The following is a 17,269-nucleotide window of genomic DNA, read 5'->3' as shown; positions in this document are numbered from 1 at the left end:
ATAGAAAGTTGAATTCCATTTACCATGAACAAATTGGAAGCCTGAAGTATTTTCAACATCTCTCGCATGCATGATGTAAATCAAATTGCCCCATAAGTCAATCAATAACGTCAATTTGAAATTACAAAAACAACATCTAGATGTGTTTTGATTGCATTTAATAGTGAATATATTTTAAAGGCCATGATTGTTTGTTTATAATGTCATTGGAAGACGGGCGATGCACAGAATCTTGTTTTGAGTTTGTGGCAAAACATGATCTGTATAAATTTTTTATAGTTGCGTATCCATTTGTAACTCGGGAAATCGTATCATGCACATCATGTAATGAGAGACAGACGCTATAAGGTGACCTTGCACGTGTGTATTTCCTTGAATAATTCACGCTCGACTGAGGTAATATTCACAGGATTATTTGCAGAGGTACTCATCAAGTATGATGATCAATGCTTAAAGCATTATGTAATTCAGAATTGTCCAAACTCAAATCAATTTGAGATAATTTACTATCAAAATAAATTACGGCCGTACTGTCAAATTTTAATTTGCTGTACTTGTGCTAGTGGATGTGATTACAGCACTAGTGACAATTATAATGTATGGTGGGATCAATTAACCACTTGATTTCTATTGGGAATGCTATTACCGCAATACAAATATTACATGTATGCAGGCATGTCCCCGGATCAGGTCAACACGATATTTTATGTCGCTGATAGCGTGTCATGACAGTTTGACACATCAAATTGATGCACTATATCACTGGGTGACACGGCAGTAACTCGCTCCGTGCGTTACGATGACCTGCCTGAATGACACGATTGCCCCGAATGATATTAACATTTGAATTGATGGACTGCGGTGACGGTTTGAGAAAAACACTTGAGAATTGAGCATACATGCGGAGGCTTGTTGTGTGGCATGTATCCATTTCATGTGACAGAAATCACCTTTGAAGTTTACAATTATTTTAAAAAAATGCAACTCATAAATAACTGATCCAATACTAGGCATGTTTGTACTCATTTGGGTGTAATTTTCATGCCAAATATGGGCATTTAAATAGTAAAAATTTAAAAATTTCTGAAAATTAAGAAACAGTGCTGTCAAGAGTGAAAAATACTTAGTAGCCCCCATTATGAATGCACTCTTGACATTGTATGCAAACAAGGTTGCTGAAAGAAGGAAAATATGGTGCAAATGTGGTGCTCAAAATCACAGGATGTAAGAATATATTTCAAATTTATGCTGGGTCTTTGTGGCCAGTGACTTTGCATTTGAAATTATGCAAAACTAACTGAATAAATATGTTAGTTAATTAACTAATCAAATTATGTCAATGGTCCAGTGAAGATTTTGTGGAAAATACATTTAATGCGAAATAAATATAAATAAAACATTTTGGCAGAAGAAAAAAAAAATTATTAAAAATGTTTTTAAAAAATGGGCCCTATAAGTAAATGTAATGTAATTTATTTAAGGAATTTTAACATTTATAAAGGTTTATTCATGGTCATCGTTTTAAATTAATTCTAAATCAAAGCTAGACCAGAATGCTGCAATTTGTAATTGTTTCTAATTCTGAACGGAGATATATAATGTGACAAAATATACCTGGTTCCATCCTAAGTCATTTAGAGACAAGTTCAATACTATGATATTAAATTAAATTCCTCGTTGTATGCCCTAAGGATTACATGAGGAGGCCTGTGTCAATTGTAATTTGCCAATTTTAATCACCCCATTGTAATTAAAATGCTGCTATTCAAATAGCCACCAAGTTAATATCAAAGTCGTTAACGGTAATTTCACGGAGGAATGTAACACATTTTGAAAGGAGCAATTTATTCCTTACAGCTAATTTGTATCATCATCCCTGGTATTATAATATCGTCATGTAAATTGATCATTTCCTCAGTTCAGTTCAATTGCAAAAAGCTAAGATTTTTGATCATTATATATCGCAAGTTCACACTACAATAACACCTTTTTTCATTTCAATTAATTTCATGTGAAACTGTGCATGAAAATTACTCTGTGAACATTTCCATGGTGTGAAAAAATCCCCTTGCATACAGCTGATGTTACAGCCTCACACTGTCAAGCGAGGGAGCTCTTTCAATCTCTGCCTTGATATTATTCTCATTTAACCAAGGTCTTTGATTTAATGTGGGAGATGTAGGCCTATATGATAACCATTTGTATGCTATAATGGCAATAAGTGCAGTACTTCAAATAATTGATAATACTATCATGGAAGGGTGTTGATAAATTTTGCATAAATATGATGTGTCAAAACTTTTAAGTGGCATTTTATTTTATATCTTCTTTAGGTCAATGCTTTTGATTGAACTCCCCTGTTTATGAGAGAGTAAGCCTCAAGCCTGTCAAATTATTCATGAATATCACTTAGCTAGCTTAATTGGTTGTTCTGGAACCGTGGCAAATGTCAAACTCTTTCAGTGGTTAGATGGATTGAAAAATACATTAAGTATCAGCAACAAAATCATTTTTGTTACAAGATCATATAGGGCCTATGTATCTTTTTTTTGGGGGGGGGGGGTATAATTGGTCTACATTTAGTTCTCACAACCAGTATTACATTATCATGCTTCTCAACAGACTTGTATGTAAAGGTAGAACAAAAAAAGCAAAAAAAAACCCTTAAGAAATAACAAAAGTCCTTAGTACAAAGTTTCAGCAACCGTTTCAAGCTCAATTCTGAGTTGGTCATCTTCATATTAAAACAAATAGTAATGACCTGATCTACTAAATCCAGAAATTCAATATTCTAAACTTTACAAAATGAAATCATTTTAATTAGTGGGTTTTTAAATTTTCCCTAACTTGCAAGATTCTTTTAAGTTAAAAACAATACCAAAATAAAAGTAAAACACCTGGAAACACCGAATCACAATTATCATCAATTAAATATTTTTTGTTTGTTATTTCTTCTGTTTGTGCTTTGCAGCAAGCGAGGGAGCTCTTCATTGAGGTCTTCCTACAAACCAACCGATTGGATCACCTAACCACCGTAATGGGGTTACACCCCAGCTACCTTGATGCCTTCCTCAGAACACAAGATTATATGCTTAGAGGAGATGGCCCACTGCCATTTGACTACAGACATTATATTGCCATACTGGTAAGATTTGGGGTGGTTCTCACTTTTTATTCCCATTCCTGATATACCGTAAAGATTTGCCTAATGGCGCGCATGGGCTGCTTTGCCTTGTGGCCAATTTTATGTGCAAATAGAGAGTTCCCTCCTCTGCAAATCCCAACAAGAATTAAGGGTTTGTGCCCTTATTTGCTGCCAGTGGGAATTTTACGGGAAGGCACTTCTAAGGAGCTTAGAATCACAATTTAAAAACAAGTACAATGGGTTAAAATTGGCAAAGCGCTAAAAATTAATCGCAAAAAAAAAGTCACAACACCTTCCCATTATGTGTTGTTTCTGCATCTCGTTAACCAGTCCAAAATTTGAAATTGTTTAAAAATACACATTTAGACTGGTGAATAATGAACTTGTTTGTTGCCATCTTGATATTCAATTCACTTTACTGATCTATTTTGTAAGCTAGCCAAACTCCTGCCTGAATCGCATAACATTTTAATGTCTTGAACATTCACAACATTCGGCTCTAGTAACAGCGCAAACCTGAACCTGTTCCAATACATAGTGTGAAATGTGATTTGAGATGACAGGCTGTCAGTGTACAAGCATTGGGCAATTCCAGTTGAAATCCATACACCCTCATATGGGAGACATGACCTTAATCTTCCACACTGGGGTGTAGATTTCAAATGGAGTCCCCATTGAGGTAACCCCATTTGAAATTCACACTCCCTGTGTGGGAGATTAAGATCAAGTCTTAGGGGGTGTATGGATTTAAACAGGAATAGCCCATTCAAGATTGTGATGTAAAATCCATCAAAATAATGTGCAGATAATCATGCTACACAACACTAAAGTGGATTTTGTTTCTGATGGACATGAACACCCCTTGGAAAATGGGTACCTCTTGGAAAATCATTGCAATTTATCAAAAGGGGCAATTCTTACCCACCCCCCCCTACACCTTCTTTTAGAGATTTAATATTCTTCTATGCTCCAGTCCACTTTTGCACATAAAGTAATATGCAATATATTAAGTCTCTGCAAATCTTAGTGAATTGGTTAATTTTTACGAGGGGTAGTGTCATCCGTCCATCCGAATACAAAACAACAACAACAGGATGAAAGTTGATGCTAGCAGAATGAATTGCCAACCTCTAGGTATAGCTATGGCAAAGGTTGTAAATTCCAACACCTTTTGACTCATGAAAATTTAATAAGCCAGCAAGTGGCAAACCATGCTATACAGGGTGTTTGTTTTCTTTAAGTGCAGAAATAATCAAAATGAAAAAGGCCTGTTTTGATATAAAATATAAACAAGCTTGTGGGGGCTTATTTCACATGTTTATGCCTCCAACACAGGGCATACTATTTTAGACATGTCCTCCTGAACACTCGGTACTTCCGTCTGACTGTCCATTTGTCCAGTGACATAAATTTTAGGTTTGGGGTTTGCTAGGGTTTAAATGTTTATCAAATATAGGGGCTTCTTGCAAGATCAGTACATTTTGTATTGATGGAATTTCCTACATAAAATAACTACTGGAATAGGAGGTGGTTTTGGAACATAAAATAATGAGAACTGAAATTATTTCTGCTGAAAGAGGTTTCTTCTTCAGGTACCTCTAACTGTTAACATATTTATCTTCTTTGTACACATGAACACAGGATAAGATACAACCACAGATATTGGAATGTGTCTGTGATACAACATACAACACTGAATACTTTTATTGGAAAAAAGCTTGATGCATTGGCCTCCGCACCTGCAATTCTATTCTCAGTTTCAGGTCTATCATAAATTAGCACACTTACTATTATAACTTACCAAGCAGCAAGCTTACATTAGATTTAAAGGGACATTCGCAATACTCAAGGTCACAAGAATGTCTGCTTTGATCGATGTATGAATTGATTATACAAAAAATATATTACTTAGAATTGAAGGTTTTAGGTGATTCAGCCTTTCACCTTCTCTCTGAATTATTAGAAATAGAATGCCAATACAACAGCTCATTTGGGACAAACCGTGGTTGTGGAAATGCCCCTTTAGATAGCATGGCATTTCAAAATGACAGTGCGCAAACCTCATTAAAACATCACAAACGCGTAGGATTTCTTTAAATTAGCACAAGGAAGGCACACTATTTGAATATTGATCTTCAAGGCGAGCTATGTCCCGATATCAGACAAGAATTGACACAAGTTGGCTGCTAAACCGGAAAGCTGATGTGCACAAGAATGGAATTAAATCGTCGATTCGCGTGCGTAATCTGCTTATAATGGCAGCTTTATTACATTAACAGTTTTACACTTCGTATAGCCTAGAAACGTAACCTATGTCTGGTTTCAATAAAGGAGTGAAAAAAAAAATCTCAAAAATCAATTTTGCATTAGTCCACTGTTTGTCTAAATGATAATGTTGATGGTGAGTTTTAAAAAACAAAATAATGGTGAGAGTTAATAGAATTCATGTGAAGGGATCTATCATCTTTTACAATTGTTAATTGTTGGTTCTTACAATTTTGTTGAGGCTTGTGTATAATAGGCTGTTCTATTCAAAATCCACACACCCCCTGAGGAAATATTTACTGCATCTCAGTTCCAGTTGCATCTGATACTCAATCCAAGTGGAAAATTGCAAGTTTGAAATTGATCAAATCCAGTTGAATGTTGCATAATTTACAATTTTGTTTAGAATTTCTTCAAAATCTTCCACTTTGGGAACAGGGGGCCAGGGGGAGGGTGGTTTTCAAAAGGAACAGCCTATTTGATGATAAAAAAATGAGGAGAGCTCCCACACACACAATTGAGAAACTTCACCTGCCCATGTTTATTATGAAACTATAATTTCAAATTTCTAAGCACAAAAATTCATTCTGCCCGAAGGATAATTGTCAGTTAGAATTTCATTTAGAAGGGGGAAAGAGACATTATAGGCAATAAAGAGCAACATTCAGAGAATAACAAATTATGTTTCATCAACATTATTAGTCTGCATACCTATTCATATAAATATATCGATAATAGACCAGTATCCATGGTAATGAGGTAGATGAAAGTAGATTGAACTTTAAACATTATGGCTAATGAAAAGAGCAGTCCAACCAACCAGTAATGAACTGGATTCTGTTACCAGGTATTGATATTCTCACAAGATAACCAGGGCCAAAATTAAATAAAGTCATGTTTCCGGTAACCCGTCTGTCCCTTTATTTTGGTGCTGCAAAAAATTTTTTATGCCACTTGAGGAAATTTTTTTTAAAATTTTGATAGTCATATGTGTCAAAATTCTGATGTGAAGTTGTTGGAAATCACTGTTACTGTCGCTCTGTGCTGAGATTTGACTTGGGTCCTGATGGGACCGGGGGTACTCAAGTTTGGTTTTGGTAGGGACGTGCCGCTGAGATTTTGGAAGTAGACCCATAAATATACCAATTTTTCAAGAAATTTGGACCCATTGATATACCAAAAGTCAAAATTTTCGGCCGAATTTACCCAAAATTGTCTTAGTTTTTACAAATTTTCCCAAAATAGATTAAGGAAAAATTGGGCTGTTTTCCTAAAAAATTGAGAGAATTTTGAAAAAGGACCCATTCATATACCAAAATAGGCTTTGAAAAAGGGTCATTGATATACCAGAAGGCTGAAAATGCTACCCATGTTTAAATCACGTCCCGTATGGTCATTTGTACTGAGTACCCCTCCCGGGGATGGGACCAGGCTTACCAAAATGCTCAAGCCAAGCTAAAAGGCAATTTTTGCTGGCCTACAAGGAAAAGAAGGCCACTCACGACAGAAATTCAAAAGGAATTTATATTCGAGTTATATAAAACAAATATTGAATGTTTTCGTTCGTACAATGGAAAAAATATTTTCATTCTTTGAGATATGAATTGTTCCATTCAACTCTGCACAGCATTGTTGAATGGAGCAGTCCATATTTCACATTGTGAAAATATTCTTGCCATTATACTCGTAAACATTCAATATTTGTATATTAATGTTCCTAAACAAACCAATTACATATCAAAAATAAGTATCAGTAGACAGTAGACAATGTCATATTCTTGGAATATTGCCTACATGTATATAATTTGACAAGTTAATTGAGTCTTTTATAGTCTATAAATATGGATGTAGACATTAAAATGGTCAATTATAAATGGTTTACAATAGTTATAGCATTGCTTAAAGCCTAGGGAGCTTGGGACTTGAAGGTAGAGAAATATCTTTATTATTCATATCTCCTGTCATATCCAACTGAAAATTTATCAACATTTAAAAAATATTAATAATTCAAATTGAAATGCTCACTTATTACATTATTATATTTTGAATTGTAAATTAATATTTTTACTATTTGCATAATGCATATAATGGTCTTTATGTAGATATACATATAAATCATCTGCTGTACCATTAATTTATTCACCTTTTCGGTAAATCCCATAAGCCTTTGCGAGTACACCTGAGAATTCGTCATATGACGTCACGCCGACTTGCAATGCGCAGTAACGATGTTCGATAAACGATTTACGCATCGGCGCAGATCGGCGTGACGTCAAATGACGAGGTCTCGGGTGTACTCGCAAAGGCTTATGGGATTTACCGAAAAGGTGAATTGCGTTTTAAAATGTCTCGTTTAAATATGGGGCCCTCTATGATATGGAATCAAGATTGTTGTGATGATATACCTCCCTATATAAGGTAGAAAACACCATATAAAAAAAAATCAGACATCCAACTTGAATAAATTATATATTTTCCTCTTTATTTTTTTGCAGGCGTCTGCTCGTAATAGCTGTGGCTACATAGTGAGGCTACAGGAGAGCGAGTTTCTCCTGCAAGGCGGTGACCCTGAGTGGTTACAGGGGATCACACATACACCACTCAAGCTACAGAATCTCTACGATCTTGTCAAGTTTGTGGCTCATCAACCGTGGTTAATAACGAAAGACCACATAGAGGTTAGTATTCAGTATCAAGTTTGGATGTTAAATGTTTTAAGAGAATTTAGTGGATATATGTGGTGTGATCCACAGCAGCTGAAAGGAGTATCCCATCATGCATTGCAATATCCATAGCAAATGTATACAAAATATAAACAAGAGCCGCTTTATAGATATTGAGAGCTATGGATAGTTTAACAATACTACAGGGGTCATACTTCTTCAAACAAAAGTCTAAGCTCCCTTGATTTAAGCAAGTAATTGAAAGTGAGGGATTTTGTGTACATTTTCTATGACACACTTAGTTCTATTATGGTACCGCAAAGCATAATGGGATACTCCCTTTTGCTGCTGTCGGTGTGATCAAGCAAAATCAGTCTGAAGTCGGTCATATACAATTTTCAGTTAATCCTACTTCCGACTGATTTTGCTTGATCACACCACATATCCATTGGGATGTATGATTCAAATGTTTTTCAATAACATCTAATCTATGTGTTGGTTGATTTTGCATAGTGTGGATGTGAGGTGAATGGTGATATACTCTTCAGGAACTTAGGACCATTTGCATGATCTGGCTTCAAAATAATCATCCCTAGCCAATTCCATTTGAAAACCATACTCCCCCTGTGGAGGACTTTTCTTTAATCTTCTACAGGGGTATGACAGATTCAAATAGAACAGCCCATTCATTGCATATCCATCATATCACTATGCTCCATATCGCTAATGGTTTGCTTTTTACCAAGGACAAAGGTAAAACCTATGTATTCGTGGCCCCTGAACATGTTTAAAACAAAACTGCCAACTGGTTACATAGGATATTTTGTTTTAAACATGTTCAGGGGCCAATGACACACAGGAGGTTTTTCCTGCTGAACGACAAAGATTCATTGCATACACTGGATTTTGACAGTACACTTGATTGATTACTTTTTTGTCACAGAAACTTCTCAAGGGTTCCCACAGTTGGGCATTATCAGAACTGGTGCACGCAATCGTAATAGCAGCGCATTTTGCCTCCATCTCGAGTTTCACTTTTGGATGCGGTATCAACCTTGAGGTCGACATGGAGGGCGGACACACACTAAGACCGCCCTCATTCACCGATTCAGCCATCGCCGACGAAGATGGGTTATCAAATAACAATTACTCGGAGGTGGGTTGTCAGAAACACTAAATCTGTATAAGTGATACTTTTTGCGTACATTTATTTTAGTGTTTTTGGAGTGTGAGAGACATTTAAGAATTATCTAATTTTTGGTATTGCCCAATCCTCCCCTATTTCCTAGATATATTATGTTAATCGGTATCTCAGCTTTGATTTGGGTGGGGATTTGCGGCTAGGACTATGAAAAACTACCCAACTTTAAACCAAATTTGACAACAACAAAACAGACCCAAAATTATACAGATTTTTGGAAAATTTTCACGAATTTTGCACCCAGAAAACAGAAAAAAAGCACTTTATTTTTTGGGAAAAACACCCCTTCTTGAACCAAATTTTTATGAAATTGAGGGCCATCAATAACCAAATGAACCCCAAATTTGCAGCACATCACCTGTACCCTCATTTCCTCTAAGAGCCCCCCCCCGGTGTTAATGTTAATTGCACTACGCCAAAATAAAAGCCTCACAAAAATTACCACTTGTACAGAAGCTAATTATAGCTCACACTATTATGTGTAGTGTTGGCTCACAGATGCATCCCACAGACTTAAATGTCACACTATGATTTCAAATAACCTCATCTATCAAGACACAGTTCCTTAACACTAATATGCTACTACATTCATAAAGTGACCTCTGAATATTTTGGGTACAAAAACTCATACTCCCAAATTTGAGGTCAACTTTTGAGCTATCTTTGTGAATGGATGTTTATTGAACTTCACCATAGGAGATGAGATGATTTAGGCTCATAGTGACAGAAATGTCACGGCATGAATAAATATTGGTTCTACCATTCATGTCTGGAATCATTGAGATGACAAGAATACATGCGAGGTACTGAACAGGGTTGTAGCTACGCTGAGTTGTGGCGGGCGGACCCGCCTGGCACTCTTAATTTCCACCCGGCACTTAAGTTAATTTTGAGCCCAAATACCCAGCACTCCAATCTCAACTGTTTCAAAATCAATGAACAATCAGTATGAAAATTAGCAATTCTTATCAAAATTTCAATTTTGTTACCATTTCAGCCGGCACTAAAATTTTCCTAGCTATAACCCTGGTACTGAACCACAATGTCTACAAGCGTAGCACTAGGTTTTAAAACCAGGGGTTCTAAAAACCCCTGAACCCCCAGAAAAGCCCAAATATGGCGTCACAAACCAAAAACCAGGGGGAGTACAAATTTGAGTTTAGTGTACTTTTATGTGTTGAGGAAACTCCTTGCTTCGTTATGACTTGAAAATTGGTTAAATGATGATTTTCTCTGATATACTAAGTGCAATTGAGCAGTAGAAATTGGGAAATTCCTTGGTGAGGTATAAATTACAAAGATCCTGAAGTTGCAAGTGGAGTTGATCGCCACAATGCAATCTGCTAAGCTGTGTTGTTATTTACAATGCATTATATACATTTAGAGTTTCTTCCTAATTTTAATTTGTTTAATGTGTTGGTAACCCATATTCCTCTAATAAAATTGGAATAAAAATATACAAGTTTTGTGATTGGGCTGTTCCAGTTGAAATTCATACACCCCGTATGGATGACATGTATGATCTTATTCCCCCACACAGGGAGTGTATATTTCAGATGGAGTCAATCCATTCAGGTAACCCAATTTGAAATTAACACTCCTTCTGTGGAAGATTAAGGTCATGATGTCTTCCATAGAAGTGTATGCATTTATTGGAAGAGCCCATTTTGCAGATTAACTTACTCTACATGGAATAAAAACTTTAGGAAAGTATAAATTGAAAATATATAGAGTCTGTGTTACCTAGTAGTGTATGCATGCATACCTCATACGCAGCTTGTTGTAACATGTTTGTTTCCCCGCATCAATGTTCTAATTTGATACAGGAGATGCTATCGGGCAATGTGGAGACTATCATGAAACGCATGAAGGAGCTCTCGGAAGCCGAGGAACCGGAGGACTCGCAAGAGGAGAAGATGAAGAAGTTTGAGAGCGTGGGGAAACAGAACGTTGAATGTAGGTGGTGGTTTTTTTTTGTATTTTTTTAGTGATGACGAGTTTTTTCATCACTGATTCACTGTGGTTTGATCATGCAAATGGAGGGCATACCTTGGGGATACTGTAACAATTTTTGCGCTACTTTTTTTGTGTTTTAAGCAGCTACAGCTATTCAGCTAATCACATGAAAATTTCAAATTTTAGGTAGTAACCAATTTTCAGATGCACCAAACCATAAGATAATGGAATTTAAAATTAATTGGGAGTATTTAGTTTTGTTGGGCATTTTATCAACAGTTCAATAATTACCAGATCTCTGGAACTAAATAAATAGTATCCCATTTTGAACGATTTTCAGTGAAAAAAATAACCTTAAAAAAGTACTATTTGGGGGTTTGGTAGAAATAAAAGTTGATTTTCATGCTCTGCAGGGTTGACTTGTTCGATCTCATCACTTATTTTGTTGAATTTTTCATGACCATTTGGTGTCTGATACTGATTGCTTAGGCTTGCTGAAAGTCAGGTGCTATATAAACTGAAAAGCATGAAATGTTTGTATGCACTAAAGTTTGCAAGTTTCGTGAATGCATTTGATTCGTGAAATTGTAATGCACACAAATATTTGTTCATCCTATAGACCTTTAAGGAAATACATATTCACAAAAATTTTATATCGCAGAAACATGGGTCTTCTCCAAGACGCAAATTTTTAATGCCGCAAAAATATCTTGCTTTAACATGTAGAAGCAAGTAGGAACACAAAGTGACTGTATGGGATGCATGCACTGCCAACTTGCAAAAAAAAAAAAAAATTCAGTATAGCAACTGATCAACATCTTAGACTTGGTGAAAGTTGTTGTTGACCGAAACCAGGGGAAAAATGACGCCTTGGTTCCCCTCAAAATGTGTAACTTGTAGCATGCAATTGCCTTGGTGTCCTAGCAGGCCTTAGCAGGATTGCCTGGCTCACCCCGCAAATGCCAAAATGAACTTTTTTTCCCTGCGAAACTTTTGGTTGAGTACTCTATATAAATGATCACATATGGCCTATTCCAATTGAAATCCATACACCCCATAGATAGAAGGCATGACCTCAATCTCCCACACAAGAAGTGTGAATTTCAAATGGGGAACCTTACCTGAATGGGTTACTCATTTTGAAATCTACAGCCCCTGTGTGGAAGATTAAAACTGTGTTTTCCATATGGGTTGATAGATTTCATTTGGAATAACCCAAACCTAAGCTGCTGTTCACAAATCTGCTGTGTCCAAAAACTAAAATGCAAGTTTCCAGTGGTTGGTCAATTTTAACTCCTATTTTGAACATTTTTTCAAGCAACATGAAAGCATGTTATATTGACCCACACTAAATGTTTATAAAGCACCTGTCATTTATGTAGGATTCACCTATTACAGGCTTCACATGCTGGTAATAATACCATCCAATTTCATGTACCACCTTGAAAATAAGCTCTGCCAAACCACTTACTGGTATATATTTGTTTCCACTGCAATCCATTAATGCCATTAAGAGAGTCCTACATGCTGGACATTTTTATTCTATTTATAAACCTTTAATCATTCCAAAGCGTGGCACAAACCAGTTGGGTTAGGGGTTCTTAGGCAGGTAATGCAGACTGGGGGATCACAGTATGTTGTAGTTCCACTGCTGTGATAAGCAGAAACCAGTTTTTCTATGTCCAAGTTGTCATTTTCTTGTGTGTAGTTTTGTTTCAGAGAAAATATCTTATCCTTCCCAGAATCCTTTGCAACATGATATATCCCCTCATTTCATCAATTGACACTCCCATTACTTTGTATAGATTCCGTTTGTTTTCATTTTGAGAATAGATTTGCCAAACATGGGTCAGTGGTCAAATACTAAACATTTTGCAAGTTCTGGATGTGCTCTGTTCATTGAGGTACTTTTTGTCACTATCGACCCATGTTGCACTAGATAGAAAATCAGTACAGAAAATTGTAATGGGAGAAATGCATTATGGGAAGTGTGTGATATCTTCTCTGTTTTTGCTCATACTTTGTCGATTGATTTTGAACTACATCACTTGTGTATTGCATTCTTCCGATTTTGAGGTTTGTTACATAGGCCAAATATAATATAATATGTCATGGGTGTTGGGCGCGGGTACTGCCAGGTAGCGTGAAAATGGATGTTCCGCAAAAATCTGCACGTTACATTAATGCTACTCAAGATGATTTCAATCACATTAATTCAATCATTTTTTTTTCAGTACGTTGATGCTTATAGTATAAATTTCCCGAGTCTCTAACATGTAGGACAATATGAGGTTACAATACTCATCTCTGTATGACCTTGTTAAAGTACATATCAATCGTTATAATGGCTGTCTCTTGTCATTGCCAATTTCATCTCTTTATTTATGAAATATTTTTTTAATAACATATCCCATATTGTATGCTTGAGGAACTGTTATCGCATTTTACAATATGTGATAAGAGCATTATGTTTATACTTTGCCAGCTTTCCTGCCCTCGCTGTTTTTTTACGTAGATGATTAGGCTAATGCTAGTGGAGTGTTTGGTCAGGGTTGTGAGCAAGATTAGTTTTTGCATCGTCTATGATCCAGGCATTTATTGCATATCTACAATGTGATTATGTCTATATGTAATGATGGTAGAAGTCATTCACACAGTGATAGGTCATCATGATACCTCACTTTCATTATTGCCTACTTCGGTCAGGTTAGATCAGATGGTGACGTCATAGATTAAAGAGCTACAGATAGCGCATCAACAGGCAAAGTCCCAGAGCCTTTGTATGCACTAAAAATTCTTGCATATTTATGAGGGCCAATTGTTCTATCGACCATGTCTAACAAATCGTGTGCTGTGCGCAAATGTGATATAGCACTGCAAGTTTCATATGGTGCACTCCTTGGAATGATTGGCACTCGTTAAGAGATGTTGCTGGACTTTGCCATTTGGTGAACAGTCTGCAGTTATTATCAGTCTATGGGTGTCACATATCATGGTTATGTAATGACGGTTGCAGTCATTCACACAGTGTTACGTCATCATTATATCATGATCTAGATAGGTTAGAAGTCGCATACATGTGCAAGCTTCCTAATTGATGTAGTCAACACAGATCAAGGGTTGTGCGTGCCTGATCGTATTTCATCCCCTGGTCCAGTTACAGTTCAATGAACCAAACATGATAGGACTTATGTGCTTGATTTGCTTGATAATGAGCAGGACATGAGGATCTCAAGCATGCATGCATGCATGCTCATCCCTCAGTACACAGTTGTCTAACTCTGATATGTTTGCACAGTCATAAGAATGAGCTTTGAATGGGTTGGGTACAAAAACTCATACTCCTCAGCTACAGTTTCTGTCAAAGAAAATCCACACTTGTTTAGAGTCAGAGAGCGTGTACAGCGTAAACACGGATGTGGGGTTCTGATTGGCTGATTTAATTGTCTGACGATCATAACAACAGACATGGTAATCTGATTGGCTGATTACGCGTCTAAATGTTGGTCAGCGCAAGTTCTGTGTATGTCGCTCATTAACAGGGTGCTCGCGTCAATCTGAGCAAGGGACTGCTTGTCTTCTCTAAAACCGAGTGTAGAGGTCATATTTTGAGTTGTGATCATGGAGTTTGAACCCAAAGTCCCTAACCACAAAAAATGGCTACTGGTTGGTGATTTAGTGCTTGGCACATGAGGGGTCTCCGATTTCTGAGTTTCAAATGTTGGCAGGTATGTTGTTGGTGACGCTCTGCTAAAACAATTGGACTAGTAAGGCAAAAAGTTGATTAGTGCATACAATTGTTGCACATTTCTGCTAATGATCGAGCATGTAAAACTGGAATTGAGATTCCAATGAGTTGAGCAACTAAAACTGCACACCACCTGGTTGATATGTACTATTAAAATTGTTGAGATTGCTGGAATTTATTATGACAGCAATTTTATTGAGCTCATAATTGTCAGCATAGATTTCCATAATACATGGTATCGTCCTTTCATGCAATTTTGATATCATGCTGTCTATCATGTGATACCATTAAGTACTATTCTGATAGGGCTCAGGGATGCAAGTTTTCCTGCTTTTGCAGGAATTCCTGCTTTTATTAAGTCCAAATTCCCACACTTTTCTTTATTTTCAGCCCGTTTTTGAGGCTTTTGGCCCTGATTCACGCACTTTTCAGGCTTTTTTCCTTCAAGTCAGCTTGCATCCCTGTAGGGCTATTCCAGTTGAAATCCATACCCCTCTGGAAAACTTGACTTAAATCTCCCACACAGAGTATGAACTTCAAATCGGGTTACCTGAATGGCTCCATTTGAAATTCACACTCCCTGTGTGGGAGATTAAGGTCATGTCTTCCATAGCATAGGGGTGTAAAGATTTCTAATGGAATAGTCCATTTAAGGTATGGACGAAGCAAAAAAAATCGCTTAAAAAAAGATTTTGAGATACCACCTACAGAAGTGCTGATTTTTTTATGTATTTTATTGTTTTAGACAGTATGAAAATCATCATAATTATCTTGGGAATTGAAATCCAATTTCTTGGGATTTTTTTGCATATTGCAGCTTTTGTAACAAGTCAAGGTATATAATGAAAAAAAATCTGAAATTGATTTTGATATACAAGTACCTTATTTTGGTACCTTATGCCATCATCACCAGTAAACTGTAATTAAGACTCTCGGAGTGTAGCTACCATCAAACTGTCAGCAGTATGAATGGTGGGCAGAGAGAACGCAGCTGTATAAATTGATTGCAGTGATTACACACGACACATTAGAAAACCAAACCCCGGGAAATAATGAGACGTTAGGCTGGCGTGTTGTAGACGGAAGATTGTCGTAGAGGGCTCTTTTTCAACTGTGGATGGTTAGACACAAAAGCCACACCTTAACCAGGGTTCCCAGCCACTCAGGAAAAACAGACAGGGGAAATACAAAAGATTTTGAGAAAATAGCCAAAATTAGGAAAAATTCAGGGAATTTTGATCGGCCAAAGGGGAAATTATTTTTGTCATTTTGGGATACAGGTGTCTTGCATTCAACAAAAGATTCCAACAACTAAAAATAAAAATGAGTTCATATTTCATACTTTTGGAAAGAATCCCCCCTTCTCAGTCTGTAAGGTACTCATTTCAAACAGTCCACACCCTGGTAAAGTGGAAATGTTTTGGAAGTTTGGAAATATGTGGGGGAAATATCAGGGAAAACTTGTTGTTTTTGTGAAGTTCTGGGAATCCTGTAATAATACAACCCAAAGCCAAACCAAGGGCATTAAGAAAATAGGTATAATCATTAATCAGTGTGACTAGGCATTTTCTAGATTCTCTTCTAATAAAGATACAATAACATCTGTGGATATTAGATGTGAAAAACAGACATTTTGAAACATTAGGAACTGGTATAATAAATGCAACTAAGCTTTTTTGCAAACAAGACAATGATAGAGGGCTTCTCTTCAACTACAGTAGCACCTGCAGATATTAGACACGAGAACCACACCTTAACACATCTCAGCCTATTAAAAGCAGTTCTACGGTCAATAACAAGTAGACATGCATTCCATTAACTAACATATAGCTATTCCATGTGTGACATATGGAATTCTCGATTATAATTATTAGTTGCAGGAAACATTAGTAGGTAATCAGAACATTTTACACATTTTGAAAGTTGTTGAATATTATGTAGACGCAGGTGCAAATCAGTGCTGTTCCATCTAATACTTCGCACCTCATCTAAGGTAAGGTATTGGAACATTGGTGTATCCATAGTTGAACACATAGTCATAGATGCCAATTAAGGCTATTCCATATAATGTACCACAACCCTACCAGACAGGAGTAGCACTAGGATCTCCAACATGCCCATCTGCAGGGGGCACAGTTCCTTAACCCCAATAGATGTCTATATTCATTGAATGACATTTCCATGTGCTGGGCACAAAAACTCACCCTCCACAACTGTGAGGTCAACTATGAGCTGTGATTGTGTAATGGGGTGTCAGTGAACTAAGCAACTGGGATTGTGGCTGATATAGC

At 36.6% G+C, this 17,269-nt stretch overlaps 1 protein-coding gene across 1 annotated transcript in view; it reads left to right on the top strand.

Moving 5' to 3' along the window:
* The window catches only part of LOC140140909 (sestrin-1-like), a 142,118-nt gene that overhangs the window by 106,622 nt on the left and 18,227 nt on the right, over positions 1 to 17,269 (top strand). The window contains 4 exon segments of the mRNA XM_072162663.1: positions 2,972 to 3,145; positions 7,906 to 8,088; positions 9,017 to 9,229; positions 11,101 to 11,230. Coding sequence (XP_072018764.1) covers positions 2,972 to 3,145; positions 7,906 to 8,088; positions 9,017 to 9,229; positions 11,101 to 11,230 — 700 coding nt within the window.

The sequence above is a fragment of the Amphiura filiformis genome, chromosome 19 (genome assembly GCF_039555335.1).
Source record: "Amphiura filiformis chromosome 19, Afil_fr2py, whole genome shotgun sequence".
Classification (NCBI taxonomy): domain Eukaryota; kingdom Metazoa; phylum Echinodermata; class Ophiuroidea; order Amphilepidida; family Amphiuridae; genus Amphiura; species Amphiura filiformis.
The sequence above is the reverse complement of the archived record's forward strand: the minus strand, read 5'-3'. Positions and strand labels throughout refer to the sequence as shown.